The 26,142-nt window shown below is 54.6% G+C and overlaps 1 protein-coding gene across 2 annotated transcripts; it reads left to right on the top strand.

The window, feature by feature from the left end:
• Positions 1 to 17,045: 17,045 nt before the first annotated feature.
• On the top strand, positions 17,046 to 23,904 carry LHX5 (LIM homeobox 5). Of its 2 annotated transcripts, XM_054082616.1 has the most exons (6): positions 17,049 to 17,218; positions 18,634 to 18,866; positions 19,713 to 19,722; positions 19,970 to 20,228; positions 21,386 to 21,551; positions 23,537 to 23,904. In XM_054082616.1, exons 1-6 carry the CDS (start codon positions 17,049 to 17,051, stop codon positions 23,902 to 23,904), a joined length of 1,206 nt encoding a protein of 401 aa, XP_053938591.1. The 2 variants fall into 2 exon arrangements, with proteins under 2 accessions (XP_053938590.1, XP_053938591.1); XM_054082615.1 differs by lacking the exon at positions 19,713 to 19,722 and having other exon boundaries at positions 17,046 to 17,218; positions 18,634 to 18,857; positions 19,951 to 20,228.
• The last annotated feature ends 2,238 nt before the right edge of the window (positions 23,905 to 26,142 follow it).

Below are 26,142 nucleotides of genomic sequence, written 5' to 3' on the forward strand. Positions count from 1 at the left end.
TGACTGGGTTAAGGGCAAGGCGAGGAAACCACAATTTATCATCTGCTTGAACCACATCCATCCTCCGGAAGAAGATTTCCAGCAGTGCTGCAGAGCGCACCCCCACAAGAGGCAGAGATCCCAGGCTGAAACTAACCCTGAAGCTCAGGAGATGTTCGCTTTGGAGACCTCCTAAGGACACAGGAGGGACGTCTATGGTGTACACCGAACAGGTTAATGCCCTAAGAGCGAAGCCTCTGCCTGCATGTATGTATCTAGGCTGAAGCCCCATCAAGCCCTCACAGTTCCGTGATATTAAAGCTTTCCCCTCATGCATAGAAGCAAGCAGGGGGGCTAATTGCTTCTTATGACACTATAATGGTAGGACTATTTACAGTAGATTAAAATCCAATTCATAATGAGGTATAATAACTTTGCAAATGCCAGGATTCGTCAAAGGGTGAGAAGTGCCGCTGAGACACAGAGCTGAGCAGCCTTGGACTTGCGGTCTGAGCCTCAGTATGGGAGGAAGGGGCTCTTGCCAGGGCAAGAATGGGGGGGTTGTTGGCTTCTCCCTCTTGGGTTGCTTCTCTCAGAGGTTAAGTACAGAGAAAGGGACTGTGGGGACAAGCACAGTGCTGGAATAACTTTACACTCCAGAGGGTGAGGGCACTGCCCTAGGAGGAGCAGTGCACAGGTCTGCAAAGCACCTGGAAGGGACGAGCTTGGCATGTCCAAGTGGCTGCTCACATCCACAAGGCTACCTGGGTTGGATCTGCCATGCCAGAAATGGAGGTCCTTACCTCGGCAAGTTCTGTCCCAGATGCAGATAAACCAAAATCCTCCAGTCACGTTGTAACATGCTGGGTACCAAGGATGCTGAAGCAACTTCAGGACCAGGACCCATCACTAGAAAACCCTCACTTGCTGGGTGCCACACGCTATCCTACCACACCAGACCCCCCAGAAACCCATCCTCTCCACCCAGTGACACAGCGTCTCTTCCCACACACGCCCAGACAGTCCCATTCAGCCACTCATCGAGGACACGAGTAGAGACAGGCCAGGCACCCAGCAGTGCCATCTCCCTGGGCTCTGGCCTGTGTTTGCTGGCTACTCCTGCAGCAAGGGGGAATTTTCATCCTGCGTGAAAGCGAGGGCTGAGATTTGATCCAGCTTAAATTTACTTCCTGCCTCCATCACATGTTTATGGGTATGACCTTGAATGAGCCCAGCAACGCATCGCTCTTGACTCTTTCAAAGGAGGTGTTTATTTATTTCCTGCCAATGACATGGGCTGATGGTGCCCTCTGAATTTCAAATAAGGCTTGTCTCGACTTCGACAGTCTGAGTGACTCCACTAGAAAACGGACAGAGAGGAGAGAGCCCATAAAGATAAGAACCGATTTCATCATTTGGAAAAGGAGCATTGCTCCCCAGATCCAAGAGCTCTGTGCGATTCCTGGATCACAGTGGACTTAGTGTGATGCTGGCATCTCGCATAGGTTTCAGTAACATCCTTCAGGCCCCAAGCAATCACCAAGGTCCTCTGGAAGATACCAGCACTACAGACTGCTACATAGAGTCACCACCAGAGCTAGAAGTGCAGAAGAAAAACAGACACGAGGCTAGGAGAGGACGTAGGGGCTGCTTGGGTTAGTGGGAGCCCTGTTTTGCTGATGTGATTCACCCTCTCAGTACCACCCCACTACCTTCCCACACCTCCTCGTGTCCAAACCCAGCTCTCTGCTTAAAAAGCTGATAGCAAACCCTCCAGAAATCTGCCTCTTCAGTACGTAGTGCTGTGAATGCGTCACTCAGCCTGCTGGACGCTCGGTCCCCTCAGCTTGCGGCTGCTGAGTCGCACGCATCAAGGATGAGGAGAACTAGAAGTAATATTTGATTTCCTAAATGGTGAAACCCTCTCCTCTATAAAACCTCTTCCTCAACAGGCTCACTTAAACAGCTGCCCCGTGCGTGGCAACATAGGGAGAGCAATGAATTGTAAAAGCAGCAATAATCTTAACACCGTGCATGGAAGAAAATCAGCTGAGCCTCAAATACAGTAAAGATAAAGTCAATTGTGCTAAACTCACAATCACATCAGCAAAGGGCTCTTCTTGGCAAAGGCTCCGTGTAGCACTCTCCACGGTGTCTGAGCCGAGGGTGCCTCACTCCCGTGGCACAGCAATCCCCACGTCATCCTCTCTGAAGAAGATGAGCCCTGGGATGGCAGCCGGGGTCAACCAAGAGTCCCTGTCAGCAACAAATCCATGGTAATGAAGCTGGTTTGAAGTCAAGGTTGGGTCCCGTGGCACAGGCCAGTCATCACCAGATAGGTCCATGGTGACCAGGTAGGTCCAAGTTGGGAAGTCAGCCCATGAGTTTAGGTCCATACTAAGAAGGTTCACAGCCAGACATGGGCAAGATGATAGGCACACCTAGAGCAAATCCTAAGAAGAGAACAAAGGCCCATGCCTGAGCTTAAATAAACCTTCTACCTAACGCAGAGGATGTAGGTGGATGTTCCAAGTGAGGCTGGTTAGTGTCATCAAGGCCTAATAATCTCCACATGGTCCTGGCACCCGTTGTCTTCAGGGCTGGGAGCTTTGTTTCAATGGTTTGGGTGCACCAAAGCAGAAACATTCTTATTCCTTGGCCTGGGTGTTTGCCCACCATCCGAGTGCAATTAAGGGGTGTTATTTGGTGTGAATAAAGGTGCTGGATCTCAGGTGGGCTCTGACCCTTTTGGTTAGAGCGAAGCCCAGACAATTTGTTCATGGCGGCTCCTGGCAAGAGCAGAGCCAAGTGAGTCTCAACGGTGTATGGGAAGAGGATAGAGGGGTATTGATCAGGTGGGAACGCATCTGCCCAACCACCACCACAACAGTCCCTGACAGACCCTGCCTAGCGATGGGGCTGTTGGGCTTTGAGGAGGGCACAGTGTCTCCTCAGAGCAGAGCTGTGAAGAGCAGCCATGGGCACATATACATGGCTTGCAGAGCTTCCCTCTGTCGTCCCCGGAGCAGAGGCTGGCACGGCAGCGCGCTGCACCACGGGACCCCTCACACACATTTAGAGGTGGATCCTTCCCAGCGGGAGACAGAGGATGCTCAGAAAGTTAACCTTGAGCGGAACACATGTACGTTGGACAAATCAAGATGTTCCAGTCTGTAAAGGAGGAGACATCCAGGAGCCCAGCATCTCCAGCACAGCAGGTGGAACAGGGCCCAGGAACACCTCTAACCGTGTGGCACCTCCTAGCATGGCTCCGGGAGGGAACAGGGCTTCTTGGCCAGAGTTTGAACCAATTATCTTCTGGCAAACGTGATGCACTTTGATTCATCAGCCCTAAGAAGAAAAACACAATTTCCCCCCATTCTGTTTTTGTTTGAATGTGAGAAGGAGAGCGAACTGGAGCAGGTGACAGAGCAGAAACGGCTTAAAAGGACTGTATTGCGTCCCGATTGGAAAGAGCCAGTGGCCACTGCCCAAGTGAAATTCCAACTTTATGACATAATGGGCTTTTTCTAACCAGCGCTTGCTATTAACTTCGGCACTGGCTTAAATCCCCTGGCCTGAGGCACAAGCAAAGCAGAGCTCATATACTGTAAATGTTAATACTGCTTTAGCACTGTAATAAGCTAAAAGGTGGATGCAAGATCTGGCACATTAATTCCTTTTTTCATCTTTTTAGCACATTTCAGGGTAATATGAATAATAAATATTTGAGCTCATGAAGGTTAACGGATGGATAGCCCTGGAGACTGGGACTCCCCGGGTAGGAAGGCAGCAGCTCCCTTCGCATATCGGTGTCTCCAGCAGCGATCGAGGGAATTGGCCTCCTCCAGAGAAGTCAGAGGTGGTTTTTGGCAGGGAAGCATGTGATGCAAAAACTTGTTGCCTGGCATACTTGTTCATACTTCAAATAAGAACATATGGGATGGTGAATGAATAATGACGGGTGTTTCAAAGTATCACAAGGCAAAGCTAGGGAGAGAGGAGAGCCTCCTTCATCCCAGCATGAGCTCTCAGTCTCCATTAAATAAGACCCAGGTTTGGTCAGCAAAGGCTCCCCAACCTCAAAGAAGTTTAGTCATCTAATTCCTACTGCAACTAGGTCTAGATTCATCTGGATTGAGAAGCTTGGTAGTGGAGCAAGGGGGCTGAGCCCACATCTCTTAAGTTTTAAACTCCGCTTGACTCTTCTCTCCCTTTAGGAACAGTCTAGAGGAAGAGGTCTTGCAAAAAGATGCGTGGCCAGCAGGTCAAGGGCAGTGATTCTGCCCCTCTGTTCCTCTCTTGTGAGACCTCATCTGGAATACTGTGTCCAGTTCTGGAATCCTCAACATAAGAAGGAGATGGAGCTGTTGGAATGGGTCCAGAGGAGGCGACAAAGATGATCCGAGGACTGGAGCACCTTCCCTACGAGGACAGGCTGAGAGAGTTGGGGCTGTTCAGCCTGGAGAAGAGAAGGAGCTGAGGAGATCTTACAGTGACCTTCCAGTACCTGAAGGGGCTACAGAAAAGCTGGAGAAGGATTGTTCACAAAGGCTTGTGGTGACAGGACGAGGGGGAACAGGTATAAACTGGAGAGGGGCAGATTTACACTGGACATAAGGAAGAATTTCTTCCCCATGAGAGTGGTGTTGCCCTGGCCCAGGTTGCCCAGGGAAGCTGTGGCTGCCCCATCCCTGGAGGGGTTCAAAGCCAGGTTGGATGGGCCTTGGGATGATCCAGTGGGAGGTGTCCCTGCCCATGGCAGGGGGTGGAACTGGATGACCTTTAAGGCCCCTTCAACCCAAACTATTCTATGATTCTATGATTCTATGATTCTATGATTCGAGGTGCAAGAGGAGCGACGCTCCCGTGCTTGCCTTTCACTCTGCTCACTCTGGCGTGACAGCGGAGCCCCCTCCCTCCCTGGCAATCCTTGGGGGATATCAAGGGCAAGCAAGAGAAGGGTTACCTGGAGGAAAGGGTTGCTAAGCAACCCCCCCCCTCCGACCCCCCCCAAGCACCGCAAACCCAAAACTCGTTCCAGGCCTGCAGCCAGATTAGCATATTAATGAGGCTGTAATTTCCCCGGAATTGTCTGCACGTCTATGCCCGCTCACAGCACACTGGCCCAGGAGTTTGCTATGCAAATAAACTGGTTTTACAGGCTGTGGCTTAATTAACTCATCAAGTTCATCTTCCTAACAAAAAAGGCAGACTAACTGCGGATTAATGGACCTGTGTTTGCTCTTCTTTCTCTCTCCCTCTCACCGGCTCCCCAGGGCGATGCCTGCCTCCCTCCAGACCCTTCCATCCCCAACCAGTCCAGCCCCAGCGCCGGGTGGATCCTCCATCCTCGGGAGAAGATAAATCCTGGGAAAAGAGATAGGGGGGAGAGGAATCTTAATGCTGCTTCCAGCAGAGTCTGGGAGGTTTCGTCATCGACTTCAAGGGGAATAAGATGGATCAGGCCTCGAGGATGGTAATTACGCCTTCGGTTGAAGCTGGCAGGTGACCACTTATGAGAAGGAGGTGGCACATGGTGACACCGTCTCTTAAAAACGGTTGTCTCTGTGCGGATCAGGGGTCGGGGATTTTGGGGAGGGGGATTAAGGCGCCGTTTGTAGGTGAGCTCTGGCAATCCTGCTCCATCCCTTACAGCGCAGGGTCAGAGCAGGCGAGAGGGATGCTCTCCCTCCTGGGTTAATTAGAAAAGCCCTTCTTGCCTGCATCCCATGCTCAGCGACATTATGTCTTTTGAAAAACGACCCCCAAAAAAGTAAGTATAAGGATTTGCAGAGTCACTGGGGAAAGTTCATGCGGCCAAATGCCTGTATTCAACAGCAAATCCTTGGACCGGAGCTTTCTGTGAACATTGACGTCTTTATGAATTTATCTCCCTTTCCCTTCCTTACTTTTTTTGTTCCCCTCTTCCTTCTTTGGGAAGTGGAAAGCATTTTTCTGTGTAGCTCTCTGCCACTGCTTGGGTACGGGTGTCCCCTCCTTGCTCACTCACTGGTGGGGATTTGGAAGAGTGTGAAGATGGGTGAGAGCACCCCAGCCCTGAGGCTGTGTGTAAAGTGACTCCACTTTGAGATGAAAAGTCTAAGCGCAGCTTTTTCTTTTCCCTTTTTTTTTTTCCTTCCAGCTGCGTTGTCAGTTAATTGTAGCTCAACCTCCAGGAAGGTTTTCCACAGCTGGGCAGGTGGCCTAGGATACTGAATTCCAGGCCTAGGGTGGGAATGGTTTATTTGGCATTCATAGCATGAATTGTGCCAGCCCAATGCACAGAGCTCTGAGGAGCAGAGAGCTCATCCAGACCAAAGGGCAAAGGGAAACTGAGGAACAGAGCTGCCAAGATGTGCCCAAGGTGGCCCCATGGCCATCCAGCTTGGGCCTTTGGCTTCCAACCCATCCCAGCCATGATCTGCTGTCCATCACCCCACAGCAATATCACCTTCAGCAATAGCCCAACGCTCTCACACGCCTGTGACCTGCACCATGCGATCACCCATGGCTTTGCTCCTGGAGTGGGGAAGGTGTCAGTGCACTACCAAAGAGCACCCAGCTGCTCCGCACACTCAGCTCCGCAGCATCTCTTCAGGAAACCTCAGCAGTGGTCCACATCTCCCTTAGAAGAAAGTTTAGGAGCATTCAAATCACACTCAGCTGAAAACTATCCCCCTCCTCCAGCTACAGCTGCCTTAGGATGGACATAAGTTGAACCTTTTGTGCTAAAGTTGGTTTAGACTGGACAACATCCTTGAAAGATCTAACTGTACTCAGAAGCTTTTCTGCATTCACAAGGAAATGGACCGGCTGACCTGAAAGGTCTTTTCTACCTCTAATTTCTGTAGTTGTGTTATTCATACCTCTTCTTTGAAAGTGTTTCCTCCATGAAAAATCTAGTAGAAGGGGAAAAATTATACTAAATAATCTTTTTTCCATTTCCACCCGTCATTGTCAGAGATTATGAGAGGTGAGGGATACATCTGCTGTGACATTAGCCGAGCAATGGAACAGAAAAGGCACACCAAGATTCAGCTTAGCAGCCAAGAAAGAAGCTATTCACGCAAAGTGGGATGGGAAGAGACATGCTGGAGACATCATTTCCAGGAAAGCAATTGTTCATGACTTTCTCAGGTCTTGAAAAAATACAGATCTGGAGAAAAACAAACAAAAGGACAAAGGAGTGGCCACATCCCAACCAAGGCAAGGACCTGTCTCAGAATGCTGTCCCCAGGAAGGACAAGGAGCCATCATCTGCGGACGAACAGCAGAGCAGGGCAAGCATATATAAAGGTTCCCTGAGATGCTCTTGGAGATCACCAGAGCCAGCTGTGGGTTCAATATTCTTAACATCCAGGAATTTCTCTCCTATGATCTTGTCCAGACTAAAAACTAAACACTTTCAGTCAGGGAATCACCCAAAATTTGAACATTACCAGATAACATTTCCATCCCTAAGTACCACCAATCCTATTTCAGACGCCATCCCGGGACACTGATTTTCTTCTTTTCTCCTGTGTAGACAACAGAATTTTTCTAGTACAGGAGAAATGGAAGAAGGGGGAGCCCAAGAGGACCAAGACACGAGCTGAGCCTCGAAATTAAAAAAATGCCCTCTTATGATTAACAAGGAGAGTTCTAAAACGAGGGAACAAAATTATAGAGAGAGAAAGCAACTTCTCCATCAGTAGCGATCCCCAGGCTGGCTGCCTTCCGCAGGGGAGGCTGCTGCTTAACCATGAGTCGCAAGGCAGGATGCAGAAATTACCAGGCGAGTCTCTACGGCTCGCGCTCCACGGGAGGTCAGACTACATGATCATCGGGGTCCCTTCTGGCCCTAAAATCTATGAATCTATTGATGCTCTGAGGCTTAAAAAGCAGCAGCTGCTCCTATGCAGCACCTAGTTCTCATAAGCATTTGGAATAATGGATCCATATTGTGCCAATGCATACTAATGTTAATATACATTTGCAGCACACAATGTGATGGCTTTGGAGACACCCAGGTGTCAGATTGAATCAGTGTCAGTGACACACCGTACCAGGACTTCACGGCAGGTCCCTGTTGGCTTCTCCAGCGGGAAGCTTTCACTTCTTTGAAATTATTGTGTTTATCCCTTATGTTTCTGGAGGGGAAAAAAAAAAAAGAAATGGTACCAGGCCCATTGCAGGATGAGTGTGTGCAGTTTGCAGCCAGCCAGAGCCTGGTTTCCACAGGGATAGAGATGTGGATGCGAAGGAAAACAAAGAAAGATGCTGTATGAGGAGTGACCGAAGAGTTCAGAGGTGCAGCCTTCTGCTCTCTGTGTTAATCTCCTCTCCTGCACCAGTGCGAAGAAATGAAGAACCAGAGCCAGGGGCTGCTCTCAGCTCCGCACACGCAGTCCCTGCTGAAGTCCAGAGAAGTTGCACAAAGCATTTGCGAGCCAAAGACCTGAGTTTGCCTCTGCCGGATTTAATCCCCCCCAGCTTTCAAGTGCAGAATCAGGTTCAGATTCTGCAAGGAGAAAATGGCCTCTTTAACTGCTGCGTTGGGTTGGGATTGTGGGGGCACAGGAGGAACGCACTGACTCCTCTGCACCACGTGAGCGTGCGTGGATGTGCAAGTGGGTAAGAAGCACCTCGAGCTGTGTGAGCAGGGTGTGGGGTGTCGGGGGGAAGATTTGCACCCCAAGTTTCACCTGTATAGCTTGTGAGGGTGTAAATGCGTTCACATACACGTGCAATACCTTTGCATTTATACATACACATGTAGATGCTTCATCTTCTCTTCTGCATCAGCCTCATCTATGTTCCCTGCCCAAAATTCACTTGTCAAGCTACGTGAGCCCAAATGGGAAGCTGCCCAAGGTATCATTGGGTTACAGTAACACAACAAAGCAGCACACCACTCGGCAAGCCCTCGTTTGTTTGAATGCTCGTTATTGCCTTCACTAATCTGATGAATCAGCCCCATTGCTGGGGACAAGGAGACTTTTTCAACACCAGGTGCTGCAAGGACGAAGGCCATCCCTGCAGACGTGGTGCATACCCCTGCTTCAGGACTTACCTGCAGCAAGGTCTGGGTTGGTGGAGGTCTCCTTGGGAGCACCTCTGCCCTGCAGTGCATCTTCAGGGATGGATCCCACACGCTGGCTGAGGTGAGAAGCCCTTCCAAGGTTGACCCTCTCCATCCCCACCTCCAGCTGTAAGAAGTCACTTCCAGTGGAATAGCTACACCTGTGTTCCCCCACACTGGTTTTTGCCCTGCCCCAAAAGAAAAAGCATGGGAAGCATTTAAAGAGAAATGGAAAGAAATCTACAGTTTCCACAGCCCCCAGGAACTCCACTCCTCTTTAAACACCTCACTTCACAGCCCTACATGGCTGCCAGATCTTTTTTTCTGGCTCTTGGGAAGCCCAAGATACCTGTATAACAATGAGAGGCTCCCTTGGCTAGAGCAGATGGGGCTGCTTTTGCGGTGCCGGTCATGGTTAACAGAGGCAAGTTGTGTATTTTGAGTGTGAACAGAGGAGTGGAGAAGGCAAGAGAAAGCAAGCAATGTGGTTATGAGCCCAGGTGATAGAGAGAAACCAAGCACGCTCACCAGCACTGCACATTAGGCAGCTGATGAGGTTACAGAGGTCCCACATGCAGTCTCCCCCTTCCCTGAGGCAATGGAGGTGTTTTCAGATCCCTACCCAGTGTGACCGTCTTCTAACCCTATTTTCTCACCCAGATTGTGAAATGGGCACCAGAGTGGCCTGGGCCAAATATTCAGCCCCACTCCTGGCCCCAAGGCAGCCCCAGGAAGGGCTCTCTCTTCTGGCCTGCAAAGAGAGGAAAACCACATCTCCTGGTATAAAAAAACATTGGACTGAAAGATCGTGTCGGCTCCCATGGAGCCGGGGTACGTCAGAGAAGGCAGGGCCACCAAGATGGGTGTTGCAGGGAAAACTTGCATGTGTGAGAGCTGTTTTTGTGTGCGTGGTAAGGCTGGCTGGTGGCTGCACGCAACGTGTCGAAGGGTTGTGTTTCTGAGCCATGGAGGTGTAGGGGAAAAGCGTTTGGGTGTGTGCAGGGAAATGTGTGTGTGTGACTGAGGTATGTGCACGTGTGTGGACATGCATGAAGGATCAGGAGGGAGCGTGCATGCAGGCTGGGTGGTGGGCACGGGGAAAGTGTGTACAGGAGAGGACGAGGCAGACAAAGAGCCATGTGGGTGGTCAGGGGCAGACCCCGGGCCCCTCACCAGGGTGTTAGGGCTGAGGAAGCCAGGCGAGCCCCTTTCTGGGTCCCCATGCAGGTGGTTCCGATGGTTCGTTGTCCCAATGGGATGAGGCAGGGTGGGTGCGGGTGCCAGGACAGAAGCACTGGGGAAAGAGAAGGGATAGGATGTGTCCGAGTGTTGCCTTTCCATGGCACTTGGGGTTTGCCACTTCTTTTTCTCAGCAGCCTGGGTCCCCCCACACTGCCACCCACAGTCTGGGTTTGGGGTTTAATTGAAGCCCCTGTAAGAGTGGAAAAAAAAAATGGTCTGAGGACCCGGTGGGGAGGGTGCCCGGAGCTGGCGGCGACCCGGGGCAGCACATCCAGGCTCCCGTCGGAATGAAGTGGTTAATGTTTGCACAGCACTGGAGAGGTGAGGGGCTTCGATGAGTGTCTGCTAATTAGATCGTCGTGTTTGCAAAATGTCCAATCCTTCTGGCAAACGCATCTTTCTGTGTGAGGGAGAGAAACGGGAAAGGAGAGAAAAACAGAGACAGAGAGATTGGTATTGAATGCATGTGGAATGAGAGGGGAAAGGAAAGGAAAGGAAAGGAAAGGAAAGGAAAGGAAAGGAAAGGAAAGGAAAGGAAAGGAAAGGAAAGGAAAGGAAAGGAAAGGAAAGGAAAGGAAAGGAAAGGAAAGGAAAGGAAAGGAAAGGAAAGGAAAGGAAAGGAAAGGAAAGGAAAGGAAAGGAAAGGAAAGGTCGAGAGAGAAGACTGAAAACGAGAAAAAGCAGAAAAAAGATAAAAACAAACAAAAAAATAAAAAAGGAGAAAATCAGGGGAAAAAATGAAAAGAAAAAGAAGAAGAGAAAAACGGGGGAGGGAAAAAAAAAGGAGAAAACCAAGGAGAGGAGGAGCGAATAAGAGAGAGAGCGAACGAAATAAAGAAGGAGGGGAGGAGTGGAGGGGAGCAGCAGTGCCCGGGGCCGCGGAGCCCGCGGGACGAAGCGGGGGCTGCGGGGCCCGCGCCGTTCAGCACCCTGGAGAGCGCCGCGCCGCCGGCCGGGAGCGGCACAGTGGGGAGGGGCGCGGGGGGACACGGGGGGACACGGGGGGACACGGGGGGGGCCTGGCCGGCCCGGGGACGGTTCCCTCCGCCGGGGCGCAGCGGCGTGGGACCCGGAGCGGGGCTCCGCGTGGGCGAGAGGGAGCAGGAACCTCTCTCCGCTCCCCACCCCCGGTAAACAACCCTCCCCGTCGGAGCCGCCCCCCCGCCGCCTTTGCTGCCCCCCGGGGCTCCTCGTGGTTTTGGGGCGCCCTGCCCTGTGTGTGTCCCCCGAGTCACCCCGCGGTGCCTCTCGGCTGGACGGGGGTAGCCGGCTCCCTCCTCCCGCTCTCAGGTGCGGGCTGCGTTCTCCCCCCTCCCTTTTTCCTAATAAAATTCAAGGGAGGGGGGAGGACCCGGGATGGGATACAACCCGACAGGGACACGACAGCTTTGGGGGTTCCATGTGCGGGGGGTGCCGGGGGGTAAAACCCCTGCCAGCGCCCGGCTCAGCCCCAACCCCCGACGGGAGCACCGGGACGAGTTCCCTTCTCCTCTCTGGCTTTCAAAGAGCACCACAACCCCCAGCTTCAGCCCTGCCCCCCCATCCCTGCCTCCCCCCCCTCCCCTCGCCCCCTCCCTGGGGGTTCTTGCCCCGCCGAGGCGGACTCCCCACGCACCGGCTCGCTCAGTCCCACCGCTGCTATGCGGAGCTCCGCCGTTGCCTCCGGCTTTTCTCATGCAGATTCCCTCTTTCACACCTCCCAAACAAAGGCAAATGGGGGCATCGCCTCGCCGTGTCAACACACACGCTCATTAGCGAGAAAGCGGTGGGGGGAGCGGGTGGGAACGGCCCGAGCAGCCCCTCCGGGGGGGCGGTCGCATCGACGGGAGGTTGTAGCGTCCCGGGGATCACCCGAGGAAATTTGGAGCGAGTTCTTTACCGCATCCTCCCTCAAGTCAATAAGTTTCAGAAGCTCTGGGCTTGGCTGTCTCCCCTTCGTTTATTGCAGCACAGGCTGCTCGCGGGCTTCGCCCACCCTCCGCTCGGCACAGCGGGACCGGACCCCGCGGGGACCCCCGGGCCGGGGGTGGGGGGAGAGCCCTGGGGAGCCGTCGGGGCGGTGGGAACGGGGCCGCGGAGCTGGGAGGGACTCGGGGGTGGAGGGGCGATTAAAGATTCGCCAATTACCACCACCCATGGGGGGGAAAAAAAAGGAAAAAAAAAAAGAAACTGATTAAAAAGGCTGTGGGAAGGGCGAAGGGAAGCGGTGCCGGGAAATCACGGCCGGGAAAAGGGCGAGAGCAGCGGGGAGGTGGGAGAAGCTGCGTCTCGGTCGCTGGTGGCCGCGGCCGTCCCCGAAACAAGGGAGAGGCGAGATGCGGGGCTCGGACAGCCGCAGCCCGGGCCGCTCCCGCTCCTGTACAGCTCCTGCAGTCCTAATCCTGATTCTAGTCCCGGTCCCGTTACCGGTCCTGATCCCGGTCCCGGTCTCGCACAGGCGGCCTGCTCGCTCTGCTCCTCTCCCGATTTTTTTGTGTGTTTTCATTTCTGTTTGGTTTCTGATTTTCTTTCCTTTTTTTTTTTTCCCCCTTCTAGTTCGGTTTGATTTTGTCTTTTTTTTTGTTGTTGTTTCCCCCCTTTAAACAGCCTCGGCCGATCCCGCAGCGGTTCCGCCTCTCCCGAGGCCGCCGGCATCGCCTTTCGTTTTGTGTATTTTCTCTCTCCGAAACCCCGCGCTGGAGCTCGAAGGGAAGAAGACAATAAATTCGTTAGAAATAAGAAAAGACGGATTAAAAAAAAAATGATAATCCGCTGGTTCTTCGTTTGGATTTGGGACGCGGTGGGTTTGCGGGGGGGGGGGGGGTGTTGGTTGGTTGTTTTCTTTCAAACCCCCAACTCCCCGGCTTTTACAGAAACCCCCGCGAGGAGCAGAGAGGCGCCCCGGGCCGGGCTGGGACATCCCAGCAGCACGACAGGGACCCCAGCCCTTCCTCGGAGCCCTTCCTCGGAGCCCCCTTTGAGGGAAGGAGGGGCTCGGCGGGGGCCGCATTGTTTGCCGGCGGTGCGAACGCGCACCTCACCCCCAGAACACGGAAATTTCCACGTCCTGGCTGCCTTCCCCTTTTAACCTTGGTATTAATTTAGGACGGATCTTTTTAAACGGCCATGTAATGCATTCAGACGCTGCTGGAGGTTTATCTCTTTTTTTTTTCCTTTTTTTTTTTTTTTTTTTTTTTTGTATCATGGGTTATATTTACACCCAAAACAAAATAATTACACTTTTGTTGGAGAGAGAAAGCTGGTGATTAGGCTGTGGCTCTTTGCAGCAAACCCTTTCTCAGTGGTACACCAGGACAATTTTTCACGGCTGGGTGAAATCAGACGCGGGAGGTAATGAATCCTGTGAGCTATTTAAATTTACAATTTGTAACGCAGTCACTCAGAAACGCCTATGGCCCGGCGAGGAGATGCTTGCTGGGTTTGTTTAATGTTAAAATCTGCACCGTCCCCCCTCTCTTACCAAGAGAAAGGAGAGGAACGCGGGGAGGAGCAGCCTCCCCCCTCCCCAAAGGCGCTCCCGCAGGCAGCATCCCCGCGGAGCACCGCGGAACCTCCGCCTCCCACCGCGCCCGGGCTCGGGGTCCCCGCACCGGGCAGAGCCGGCCCCGCTCCGCGCTCCTACAACCAAAAATAGTTGGAAATATCAACAAAGTCGTCGTCGGAGCATCCTAACAGATAGATAATTAATTACAAAACACAGGGGGAATATGCAAACCGCGTATTACAAATTCTACAGGGCTTAACTGATTGGAAACAGATTATTATCTTGTTTGTCTTTTGTCTGTTTCACTTATCCCTCTGCCGTCTGCTGTGTTGTAAGTTGATACACTTTATTCTTGAAAGGGGATTTTTTTTTATATAGTAAATTCCACCAACATCTCTCGTAAGCGACGCAGCTTCTCCACGCATTACCCTATTAAAACACAATAGGTTTATTAGTTACATATAGGTCGGTATTATGGGGCTCGAATTACCATCTGTTACCATAGGGGAATGTGGCTGCGGGGGGGTTGCTTGGGGTGGGGTTTTTTTGTTCTCCCTACTTCTCTTCCCCTTGACTTTATTTATTCCTTTACTTTCAAACGAAAAAGGGAGCTGAGCCCGGCGGAGGGGAGGGCGGCGCGGGGGGTTTGCGGTTAGGGGGTGCGGGGGGTGCGCAAAGGCTGTGGGACGGGGCGGTGCGGGTGTGCAAAGCCGAAAGATCGGGGAGCGCAGCCCTCGATCCCCACGAACCGCCTCGTCCCGGGGTGCCCGTTCGGGCGTGTGCAGCCCCGGGTGTGCGCACCCCTACGGACGGGTTCCGGCGGCCCCGGTGCCCCACAGCCCTCTCCGTGCTCCCCTCCCACCCTTCCCGGTAATTTCCCCCTCGTTCTCGAGCAGCGGCACCCCGGGAGTCGGCTCCGCGGCTCCGAAATTCCCGGGAAAGGCAGCAAACTCGGGCAGAGGCAGGGCCGCTCCCTTCGCCTCTGTCTTCCTTAGCTTTTCCTGCCCATTTCTGTCCTTTTTAATTTATTGCCTTTTTTATTTCTCTCCTTCTCCCTTCTCTCCCCCCCCGCCCCCGTCTTTGTTTTCTTCCCTTTCCCTCTTCTTTCGTGCTCCTCGCTTTTCTTCCTCGCTTTCTGTTTCCACCACCATTCTCGTCTTTCTTTCTTTCTTTCTTTCTTTCTTTCCTCCGTTCATTTTTCCTCTTCCTTTTTTTCGTTTCTTCCTCCGGTTTTCTCTTTATCTTCTTTCTGTTTATTTTTCCTTTCGTTCCTTTATTCCCTCTTTCTTCCTTTATCTCGTTTTTTTCTTTCGTTTTTCCTTCTGTCTCTCCTTCTTTCTTTCCTTATTTTTTTCGTTTCCGTTAATTTATTTTTCCTCTCTCTCTCTTTTTCTCCCCTTTATCTCTCTTTTCCTTTTTGCTTTCCCTGTTTCTTTTTTTCCCTCACCCGATTTCTCTCATTCCTTCTGTGTTCTTTCTCTCTTTTTTCCCCTTTTCTCTCTCTCGCTTTTCTTGTCATTTCTTCTGTCTATATTTTCTTATCTCGAGTCTCTCTCTTCCCACGAGGATCCCTATCCAGGGGCGCACACAAAACCCTCTCCATTCCCTCGCTCAATCCCTTGTGCTGCAGCGAGCTCGGGGTTGTATTTTTTGGCCGCTATCGGGAACGTTTCCGTGGTTCAGCGCGGAGTGGGCGGCGCGATGTTCCGCGGCTGCGGGGCCGGAGAAGCTTTGGTTGAGCGCGGAAAAACAAATAAAATAAAATTTAAAAATATATATATAAATAAAATCATAAATTTAGAGATTTCGGCCTGAGAAACCGGCGGGGAAAGGGAGGGAAGGGTTGGCCTTCACCTGCCCTGCCGCCTTCCTCTTCCTCCGCGCACAACCGGACCCCAGGGCCGCCCCCATCCCTTTCCCAAATCCCAGGAAAACGCAGGAGTCCCCCTCCCCATAACCCCCAAGCGCTGGGTCCAATCCTGCCCTCCGTCCCCTCCCAGCGATTTACAGCTCCACCGCACCTGGAATTAAAGAGAAAAAAAAACAAAACAGTGTGGGAGAGGGGAGACCAAACCCCCCCCCGCCCCCCCGGGACCCCCTCTCGGCCCCGGGGGCCGCCAGCGCCTCGCTCGGAGCGGGGAAGGGGCGGGAGGGACAAAGCCCGGGGGGGTTGGGGCTGGGGGGGACAGGGGGTGCGTACCCCCGCGGAAAGCCCTGCCTGGGGGAAGTTTTCATCCCGCCACACTGAGCACCCAGCCCCCCCCCGGGACCCCCCTACGAGTCCCCCCCTTCCTCGTTACTCTTCCAAACAAGTATTTCCCCCCCCCACCCCCCTTCTTGAGCAGAAACGTAATTAAACCACCCCAAAACTAAGTGATTCACGCCCCAACCCAATTCGGGACACCCCCAAACCCTCCCTAAGCATCCTTTAAAAAAGAAATAAATTAAAATCAAGCCAGAATTTGTGGGTAAAACAGGGGTTTGGTTTTTTTTTGCGGGGCTCCCCCCCGGCCCCCCAGCCAGGTGCATACTCACTTCGCGGCACAGGTACGAGCCACCCTCAACAATAGAGGCGCGTTGTTTTTTTCCCTCTGTGCCAAGCACAAGGCTGGAGCCAATTTAGATATGCTATAAATTAAGAGGTTGCCATGGTTACCGCCCTCCCATTGGCCGCGGCCGCCGCGACGCGGGCCCCGACGTCACGAAATCTGAATAAGGATGCGCGAATTACTAAGGCGGGGGACAAAGCTGGCGATGGGGACAGCATGAGAGTGGCGGAGCGGCGGCGGAGCAGAGCGAGGCCCCGGGGCTGCCGGCTGCAGGGGGGGGTTCATGCACCCCTCCCGCCGCGCCCGCTGCCGCAGAGCCCGCCGAGATCCGCAGGGACCGGCGCCGCGACTCGGACCGGGGAGGGGATTGTTATTATCCTTCTTCTTCTTCTTTCTCGGGGGTGGTTTGGATTTTTTTCCCGGTTTTTTTTGGGTTTTTTTTTTTTGGGTATCGTTTTTTCCCCCCTTGCCATCGAGGCTCCGGAGAGAAGAGGGGGAAGAACTTGACAGTCGCTTCCCTCCCATCATCTGAATCTTCCTTTATTCCCTCTACTATTTTTTTTAACTATTATTTTTTGTAATTTTTTTAATTATTATTTTTTGTAATATTTTTAGGTTTTTTAGATTTTTTTTTTTTGTTGTTTTAATTTATCTTTTTTTTCCTGCGGTTTTGAGCCGCCGCGGGGTTGACTTCTCGTTTGCGCGTCTCCATCGCCCGGCGGAGGTTATGATGGTGCATTGTGCGGGCTGCGAGAGGCCGATTTTGGACCGCTTCCTACTGAACGTCTTGGACAGGGCATGGCACATCAAATGCGTCCAGTGCTGCGAGTGCAAGTGCAACCTCACCGAGAAATGCTTCTCCAGGGAAGGCAAACTCTACTGCAAAAATGACTTTTTCAGGTGAGTGTCCCCCACCGTTTAAACCCCGCAGATTCACTCCGCGGCCGCTTTAGGGGGAGCTTGGGGGGCTCCCTGCATCCCTGAGCATCCTTGAGCATCCCTGAGCATCCCTCTCTGCCTGCCCCGCCGCTCCAGGCTGGGGGAGCTCCGGGGGTCTACCGCAGCCCTAGGAGGGGGCAACGAAGCTGTGTCCCCCCGTCTTCTCCAATCTCCCCGTGTCCTTGTGTCCCCCTTCCCGCGACCCCCGGCCTGGCACTGCTCGCCCCCCTCCCGGGACCACAGGCCCCGGGGAAGGCAGTGGCCAAAACCTCCCCCCCGCGCTCTCAGCAGCTCCTTAAACGCCCCTAATGACTGCGATAAGGTGCCGGGGAGGAAATTAGGGGCCGGGATGGGAAAGGGGGGGGCGATGACTTATGACTCCTAATGCCCTCACTACATCAACGTCACGGGGAGCAGCCAGGGACTCAGAAGTTGTGTGCCACCACCGGAGGGGAAAATAGGGAGACCCTGCGTGGGCACCCCAGGGCCTGGCACCCCCCGCTCCCCGCTTCTGGGGGCGGTTTTTTTTTGTGTTTGTGTGGTTTTCGATTTTTTTTTTGTTTTGTTTTGTTCTGGAGGATTATTTTTGTGCTCTTTTTTTTTTTTTCCCCTCTTCCGTTTTGTTTCTTTTGGATTTGGGATTTAAGGTGGGTTTATTTTGTTGCTTTGGTTTGGGTTTTGTCTCGTTTCCAGCCGATTCGGATCGCCTGGAAAAATAATTTTTAAAAGCGTATTTTAGGCAAAAAAAAAAACCAAAACCGCTCTGCCTCCAGCGAAAAGAAGGAAACACGGAGATTTCTAAAGAGCTGCTTCTAGCCAGGAAAAAAACACCCTTGGGAGAGCGGGACGGTGCCGGCGCCGGGCTGGAGCCCCCGGGATGCTCCCTCCTCCTCCTCCCGTTGTTGTTCTGGGGGATCGGTGCCCCCGCACAGCCTCTCCCCCCCCTTTTTTTTTTTCCCCGTCGCTCTGACCGCAATTTGCCCATTTTCTCCCTGGATTTTCAAGCCGGCGCCGGGTGGGTGAGAGCCCGGGAGGAACGGGTGTAAACGAAATCGGCTCCCGGGGAGCGCTGAGGGGAACCTCCGCCGCTCTCCTCTCCCCTCCGGCCCTTCTGGGGCCAAATCCTGCCGAGGATCCCCATCCCGGGTGGGGACACCCCAAACCCGAGCTCTCTTCGCATCGGCTCGGGATGCGCGGGGATGAAGGCTCTCCTCCTCCTCGCCCCAAAGGGTTGCGAATCGCTTCGATCTCCCAGCGAAAGAGAATCGGGCTCCAGCGGTGGGATTTTGAGGAGGGGGGATCGGTATAAACACCCCCCCTCCCCCAATCCCTGTCTCTCCGGGGCTCCCATCTCTCGTTTTTCTCCCCTTTTCCAGGAGGTTTGGTACCAAATGCGCCGGCTGCTCCCAGGGCATCTCCCCGAGCGACCTCGTCCGAAAAGCCCGGAATAAAGTCTTTCACCTGAACTGTTTCACCTGCATGGTCTGCAACAAGCAGCTCTCCACGGGGGAGGAACTCTATATCATAGACGAAAACAAATTTGTTTGCAAAGAGGATTATTTGAACTCTCCCAGTTTGAAGGAAGGCAGCCTCAACTCAGGTACGAGCGGCTCAGCCCGCCGCACCGCCGGGAAAGCGCCCCCGCTTCGGGCAGGGACGGATGCTACCGGCACCTCCCGAAGGAGATTTCGTTTTTGGGGTGAGGGGCCGCAGCCAGCCCGACCCCCCCGTTAACCCACGGGGGGAGGGGTTGGGGTGAAAGCCTTGGGAAAGGGCGAAAAGCTCGGTGACCCCTCGCCGAGGCGCAGCCCCGCAGCATCGCTCTCCATCCCCGCGGCTCCTGCCCCCCAAGTGGGAAACCGGGACCCCCCAAGTGAGGAATCAGCCCCCCCCCCAAGCCCCGGAGCCCCCCCTGCGAGTGTGCCCGGTCCCCCCGCGCCGCGGGCCTGATCCTTCGCCTCCTTTCACCCAGAGGCAAAGCTCCCATTTGACTTCCTTGGAAGCTGTCTCTGCGTCAGGACAGCAGGATCAGGCCCACTCCTGCTGTCCCAGCCATGCCAGGCGCCTGTGCTCACCCCCTTCCGTGGGCTCTCTCTCCGTCCAGCACCCGGGGCCGGATCCTGCCACGCCAGTCAGTGGGGCCGCTGCTGTGAGCGAGGCGAGTAGAGCTTGGCCTTGGGGGGGGGGGTGCTGGCATCGGGGTCCCCGAGGGGAGGGGTGGCTGCAGGGGGGTGAGCCAGGCTCCAGGCAGTGACTGGAGGACCCCCAAACCCCAACAGGGACCGCTTGCGTATTTTTCCCCCAATGGCACGTTGCATATTTTTCCCCCAACGGCACATCCCGCTTCCAGGTGCGAAAGGTGCAGGGGGGGAGAGGGGGAGCACGAGGGGCTGCGGTGGGCCTGGGGAATCGCCCCGTCTCCAGCTCTCCCCTTCCAGCACGATCCAGTACACAGGGACAGATCCGTTGGTGTTTGCCTGGAGCTCTGCATGATGTCGAGGGGCGATGCTTTAGCGGGACCGGAGGGGGCAGAGGGGATCTCCATCCCTTGCTGCTCTCCAACACCCCCAAACCCCTCTCCTGGAAAGCAGCCGGGCTGGGTGGGCCTGGGGGGGGCAGAGCAGAGGGGTGTTGATCTCTCCCCTAAGTCATTCGCCCCCACCCCCCCTTTCCTCTCTGGGTCTCCTTTACAGTGTCCTCATGTACAGACAGGAGTTTGTCCCCGGATCTCCAGGACCCCATGCAGGACGACACCAAGGAGACAGACAACTCGACCTCCTCGGACAAGGAGACCACCAACAACGAGAACGAGGAGCAGAACTCGGGCACCAAGCGGAGGGGGCCCCGCACCACCATTAAAGCCAAGCAGCTGGAGACCCTCAAAGCCGCCTTCGCTGCTACCCCCAAACCCACCCGCCACATCCGAGAGCAGCTGGCCCAGGAGACCGGCCTCAACATGAGAGTCATCCAGGTAGGGAAAGGGCCCACATGGCGAGGGAAGGAGTGGGACCCCAAGTGGTTCAAGGCCATGATGGTCTCCCCCAGGTGCTGGGAAGGAGTTGGGATGCTGAGGGTGACCCCGCGAGCTGGGGACGTGGGAACGAGCAAACTCCATCCATCCCCTGCCAGCATCACCCCAGGCCCAACCCTGCACCCATCGCCTTAGCGAGGATCCCCCACCCCGTGCTTTAATTCACTCACCGCATGGGAAGGGATGAAAACCAGCCCCGAAACGTGAGCCGGATGGGCTCCTCCGCTGGCTTGGCGGAGAAGGCTTCCCTGGCGTGCGCAGGTCATGGATGCTCCGGCCTTGTGAAAGCAAGGAGAAGCTTTCGCGCTCCGCAGGCAGCCCGGCACTTTCTTACCGCACGGCCCCTATGAAGAAAATCCCTGCGGAAATGTAGGGATTAATGGGCTTTAATAGAGGCATTAATAGGGGAGGACTCTCTGGCTTTGCCGGTAGCGGGGCTGTGATTCCCGGCTCCCAGCAGAGAGGAGCAGGACAAGTCCCTGGAGGAGTGTGATGTGTTCATTCCCCCCGAGCTGCCCCATCCCCGGGGGGGCAACGATCCAGACACCCCCCAAGGCTGGAGGAGAGCTGTGCGTGGCGATGCCCTGTAGATGGACACCACGTCTTCCCGTTCCCTTTTCTCTCCATCCTCACCAGCTGGCTTTTCTTCTCTCTCTCTGCCCGTCGCAGCTGGTGCTCATCTCCCTGCTCCCTGCTTTCTGCCGGCTTTTGCCACAACCCCGGGTTTCTCTCCCCTTTTTCCTCCCTTCTTTTCCCCTACATGGGAAAATTCTTCTTCTTCTTCCATCCTCTGGCTGCCCTCTCCCTTGTTGGGACCGATGGGCTGAGGATGAGCACACGGGGATGCAGCCCTGGAGCTGGGATTTTAACAATCCGCATTAATTCACGTGTGCCCCCGGTCTCTGGGCTCCTTTTGGGGCTGTTGGCAAGAGGAGGAGGTCATTAAAAACCACCCAGAGGTGGGAAAACCTATCCCCTCCCAGGGCAGATGCGAGATTTCCACCCCTTTCCCCAGACAAACTTGGGGGCGAGGGGGTTGTCCCCGACCCAGAGGGGTCCCGCATTCCCAGTGGGTGCTGATGCCAACCCCTCTGCAGGTCTGGTTCCAGAACCGCCGGTCCAAGGAGCGCCGGATGAAGCAGCTGAGCGCGCTGGGCGCCCGCCGGCACGCCTTCTTCCGCAGCCCACGCAGGATGAGGCCCCTCGGCGGCCGCCTCGACGAGTCCGAGATGCTCGGCTCGACGCCCTACACGTACTACGGAGGTGAGGGGGCCCTGCGCCATCCACCCTCCCCGATCCTTCCCTCTCCCTTCCTCTTCCCCTTTGTTCTTCCTCTGTCCCGCTTCCCACACCCACGTGTGTGCACATCCACATGCGTGCACATCCCCGCAGGGACAGCCCGGTGCACCCAAGCAAGCGCACACCCATGTGTGTGCATACGCACGCACCCACCCACGGATGAGCATCCTCACGTGCGTGCTCACATACGTGCAGACACGTCCATGAACACGTGGACACATCCACACGCTCTCACACGCACACAGGGATAGCCGTGCACACCCATGCACACCCACACACGCCCACGTGTGTGCACACCCGTGGGCACCCACACACATCCCTATGTGTCCACACACATGCAGGGACGGTCACAACCCCCAACGTGTGTGCACACCACACATCAGCCCCAGGTGCACATCCACATGTGCACAAGTGTGCTCACATCCGTGCAAACACATCCATGTGCTCACACCCATGCGTGTGCACACCCCTGCAGGGACAGCCGTGTGTAACCACATGTGTGCATACCCACACGGACATCCACACCCACCCGTGTGTGTGCACACCCATGCACACGCCCACATGATTGTGCACAGCCATGAAGACATCCACTCCCCTCACACATGTGCACACTCCCATGAACACACACCCCCACATGTGTGCACACCCATGCAGACATCCACACCCCCCACACCTATGCACACCCCATGCACACACATCCCCCACGCGTGTGCACACACATACAGACATCCACACCCCCATGAGTGTGCACACCCCCATGCACACACATCCCCCCATGCGTGTGCACACCCATACAGACATCCCCATCCCCATGCATGTGCACAACTCCGTGTGCACACCCATGCACACATCCACTCCCCTCGTGTGTGTGCACACCTCCATGCACACACACCCTGACGCATGTGCACACCCACACAGACATCCACACCCCTACACGTGCACCCACCCCCACGCGTGTGCACCCCCCCACGTTGCGCACAGCACCCCCAGCCCGCAGCTGCGCGCCCCGTGCTCGCAGCCGCGTCCCCACACACACGTGCTGTCCCCCGCGGGGCGGTGTGCCGGGGCCCCTCTCCCCAAACAAAGCCCCAGCTGCGGGGCTTTTGTGCCCCTTTCGGGACGCATTTGTTCCAATCCCTCCCGCAGCACACGGAAGGGCGCTGGGACGGGATGGACAAGGGGCTTTCCGGCCACCCCCCACCCTTGATGCCCTGAAGTTAGTTTCTAGATCCCTACAGGCTGTTAAACATACATATATTCTCCCTATTAGACATATATTCTCCCCTCATTATACATATATTTTATATATATTTTCTCCATTGTATATATTTCCCCTATTTTGTATACATTTTTCTCATTATATGTATTTTCACCCTTTTTATATACATTCCCCCCCCCATTTCCTTTATAAACATTTTTCTCATTATGTGCATTTTCCCCCTTTTTATATACATTCCCCCCCATTTCCTTTATAAACATTTTTCTCATTATATCTATTTTTCCCCTTTTTATATACATTTTCCCCCATTTCCTTTATAAACATTTTTCTCATTATATCTATTTTTCCCCTTTTTATATACATTTCCCCCCATCATTTCCTTTATAAACATTTCCCCCTGTTCCCTTTATAACTATAATTTTCCTAATTCCTTTTCTACACATACACTTTTCCCCGCATTAACTAAGAATTTAACCGCATCCATCCTCCCACCCCAAGCTGCCTCCTTTCCCTTCCCTATCCCTTCCTCCCTTCCCTCCAGGGAGCGGGTGACGCGCACCGCCAGCTTTAGGACAAGCTTATTTCTCTCTCTGACCTGGGATGCGCGGCGGGCGCGTTGGGTGGGAGCCCCTGGGAGGGGGCAGCGGGGCTGGGTGCGGAGCGCGGTGGGATTTGGGGAGGTTTTTGGCCGTGAGGACCCCTCTCCATCCTTTTCTCCCCTCTCTCACAGATTACCAAGGCGACTACTACGGACCGGGAGGCAACTATGACTTTTTCCCCCACGGGCCGCCCTCCCAAGCGCAGTCGCCCGCCGACTCCAGCTACCTTCAGAACTCAGGACCCGGCTCCACGCCTCTGGGACCCTTGGAGCCCCCCCTAAGCGGACACCACTCCTCAGAAAACCAAAGGTACACGGATATGATCTCGCACCCCGACACCCCCAGCCCCGAGCCGGGGATGACGGGCTCGCTGCACCCCATCCCGGGAGAGGTCTTCAGCGGGGGGCCCAGCCCACCCTTCTCCATGTCCAGCAATAGCGGCTACAGCGGGGCCCTCTCGCACCCCAACCCGGAGCTCAGCGAGGCGGCCGTGTGGTAGGCCTGGCGCGGGCACGCGTGCGAGCGTGCGGAGGGGGGGAAAGAAAACACCCCCGTGTCCCCCCCAGCCCACGCGTGTCCCCCTCTCCTCGGACCATCGCGTCACCATCGCTGGATAAAGACCCCTCTCCGATGCCAAAACGCATCCCTACGCTCCCCCTGTCGCCGCACAGACACACCCACACACACCCCCCCATGGGATTTTGGGGCCACCCTGCTACCTCCCTCGCTCGGCACCTTCCCCCCAGCACTGAACTGGGGGGGTGATGATGATCCGTGCCCAGCCCCGAAGACCCCCGCGCCGGGACCACCGCCTCTCGGACCAAAGCTGAACTCGGCCGGACACGGGTGCCATCGCCCCGGCAGCACCTGGGGAAGGGGGGGCTGCAGCAGGGCTCCCTCCTGCTCATTAGCATCCTTTTTAATTATACCTGACCGCATCCCTGGCGGGGGGAGATGGGGAATAGCAGAATAACCCCCCCCTCCCCTGCCCTTGGTTTTGTTGTCCCAAGGAGAAGGTGGGTTCGGACCCGGTTTTTGGTGATGGGAAGCAGGGAGGGGTACAGGGAGAAATTGGGAATAGCAGGAATAACCCCCCCTTCCCCTGCCCTTGTTTTTGTTGCTCCCATTTTACCCCCAAGGAGAAGGTGGGTTTGGACCCGGTTTTCGGTGATGGGAAGCAGGGGGGGTCAGGCCCAGGGGGGACCCCACCGACTGGCTGAGATGGGGCTCCCACGCGGTGGAAAAGCCACCGGAAAGAGGCAGAAACAGGAAAAAAAAACCACCACAGACAACAACAACAACAAAACAATAAACACCACCAACCCCACAAACCAAACCAACGTAAGCACCACGACAGCAGAAATTAAACCCGAGCCTCGACGCCGAGTCCCACCCCAACGTTTAAGGATGTATTATAGTTTTTGCTTCTAGTTTCTTTATTTTGTATAAAGGAGAAACAAATAAAGTATGTTTTTGTGTTTACTGATTATTTATTGTACTTTAGTCATCGGAGGCTCCGAGTTTTTCTATTTTGAAGGCAGGGAGGGGGTGGCACCGGGGGAGGGGGGGCCGAAAGGATAGAGGGGGGGGAAAAAAAGAAAAAAAAGGAAGGAGAATGGAAAAGGAAAGAAATAAAAAGTTGTTTTCTGAAAGCGTCGTGGGTTTCCTGTCCCCACTGCCTCTTGCGGAGGCTGTTAGTGTGAATGGCTCTTGTTGTTCAATGTGAATAAAAAACCTTTTAGTTACCCACTGTTCGGTCACCTGGTCCCTTTCATTTTATTATTTATTATTTTTTTAAGGCAAGACCACGAGCGGTGCTGGCAGGGCTGCCCTGTCCCCCCTCCCCATCCCATCCCCAGCCCCGTGTGGGGTCGGGGGCAGCAGTCCCTGGGTGGGGGGGGTCGCTGGGTGCCTCCTGTGCACAGTGGCATCTCCAGGGCTGCATCACCCACCTGGTACCCCAGTTTCCCCCCCGCTCCCCCCTCACTCCAGCAGTGGAGGAGGGGGCACATCACCCAGCTCAGCATCTTCCCCCCAGCAGGCTGTGCGGCGTTTCTCCCTGTGTACCCCCCAAGAGCCCTCCCCGGGGCACCCCAGCGGCAGCCCCCCCCAAGCAGAGCATCCCCAGGGGGGAGCACCAGGGCTCGGGGGGGGATGGACGGACACGTTAAGGGGGGGGCTGAACACCATCAGCAGCTTTTGCCCCACCTGAGGGCACGGAGGGTGGGCAGGTGGGGGGTATCTCCTATGAGCACCCCAGCACCACCCCCTTTTTTTCCGAGATACACAAATAAATAAAGCCAAGGCAGGCTGCAGCCCTGAACTAATATTTAAAATGCAAAATCATGGCAGTTTCCCCCCCACACACACACCTTGTCTTGCAGTAAAAAGATATAAACAGAATAAATTACCTTCCCTCGCTGGCTTACGAGAGTCCCTCTCTCCTGACCTGAATTTTAAGTCCTGGCTTGGTTGTAGCACGGAGCACTGATGATTTATGAAAAGCCAACCGCTTCTCTGCATATTTTCTCTGTTCAGCCAAGTGGTGGAATTTATCCTTCCTATACCATTACCAGCGTTAATAACAGGGTGGCAAACGAGCCGAGCCCCAAGGGATCCCTCAGCCAGGAGGCAGGGCCATCACAAAGACACTAAACTCACAAAGCAAAGCACCTTCTCCCTTTTTAACAGGTGGGGAAACTGAGGCAGGAGGGCAGCCAGCTGCTCCATTCTGCTC

The sequence above is a fragment of the Cuculus canorus genome, chromosome 17 (assembly GCF_017976375.1).
Source record: "Cuculus canorus isolate bCucCan1 chromosome 17, bCucCan1.pri, whole genome shotgun sequence".
In the NCBI taxonomy this organism is placed as follows: domain Eukaryota; kingdom Metazoa; phylum Chordata; class Aves; order Cuculiformes; family Cuculidae; genus Cuculus; species Cuculus canorus.

Excerpts from the sequence above, each read along its gene's own strand:
- LHX5 (XM_054082615.1), top strand. The coding sequence starts at position 17,046 with ATGATGGTGCATTGTGCGGGCTGCGAGAGGCCGATTTTGGACCGCTTC. Across the intron at positions 17,219-18,633 it reads TGCAAAAATGACTTTTTCAG|GAGGTTTGGTACCAAATGCG; the intron begins GTGAGTGTCCCC and ends CCCCTTTTCCAG. Across the intron at positions 20,229-21,385 it reads TCAACATGAGAGTCATCCAG|GTCTGGTTCCAGAACCGCCG; the intron begins GTAGGGAAAGGG and ends ACCCCTCTGCAG.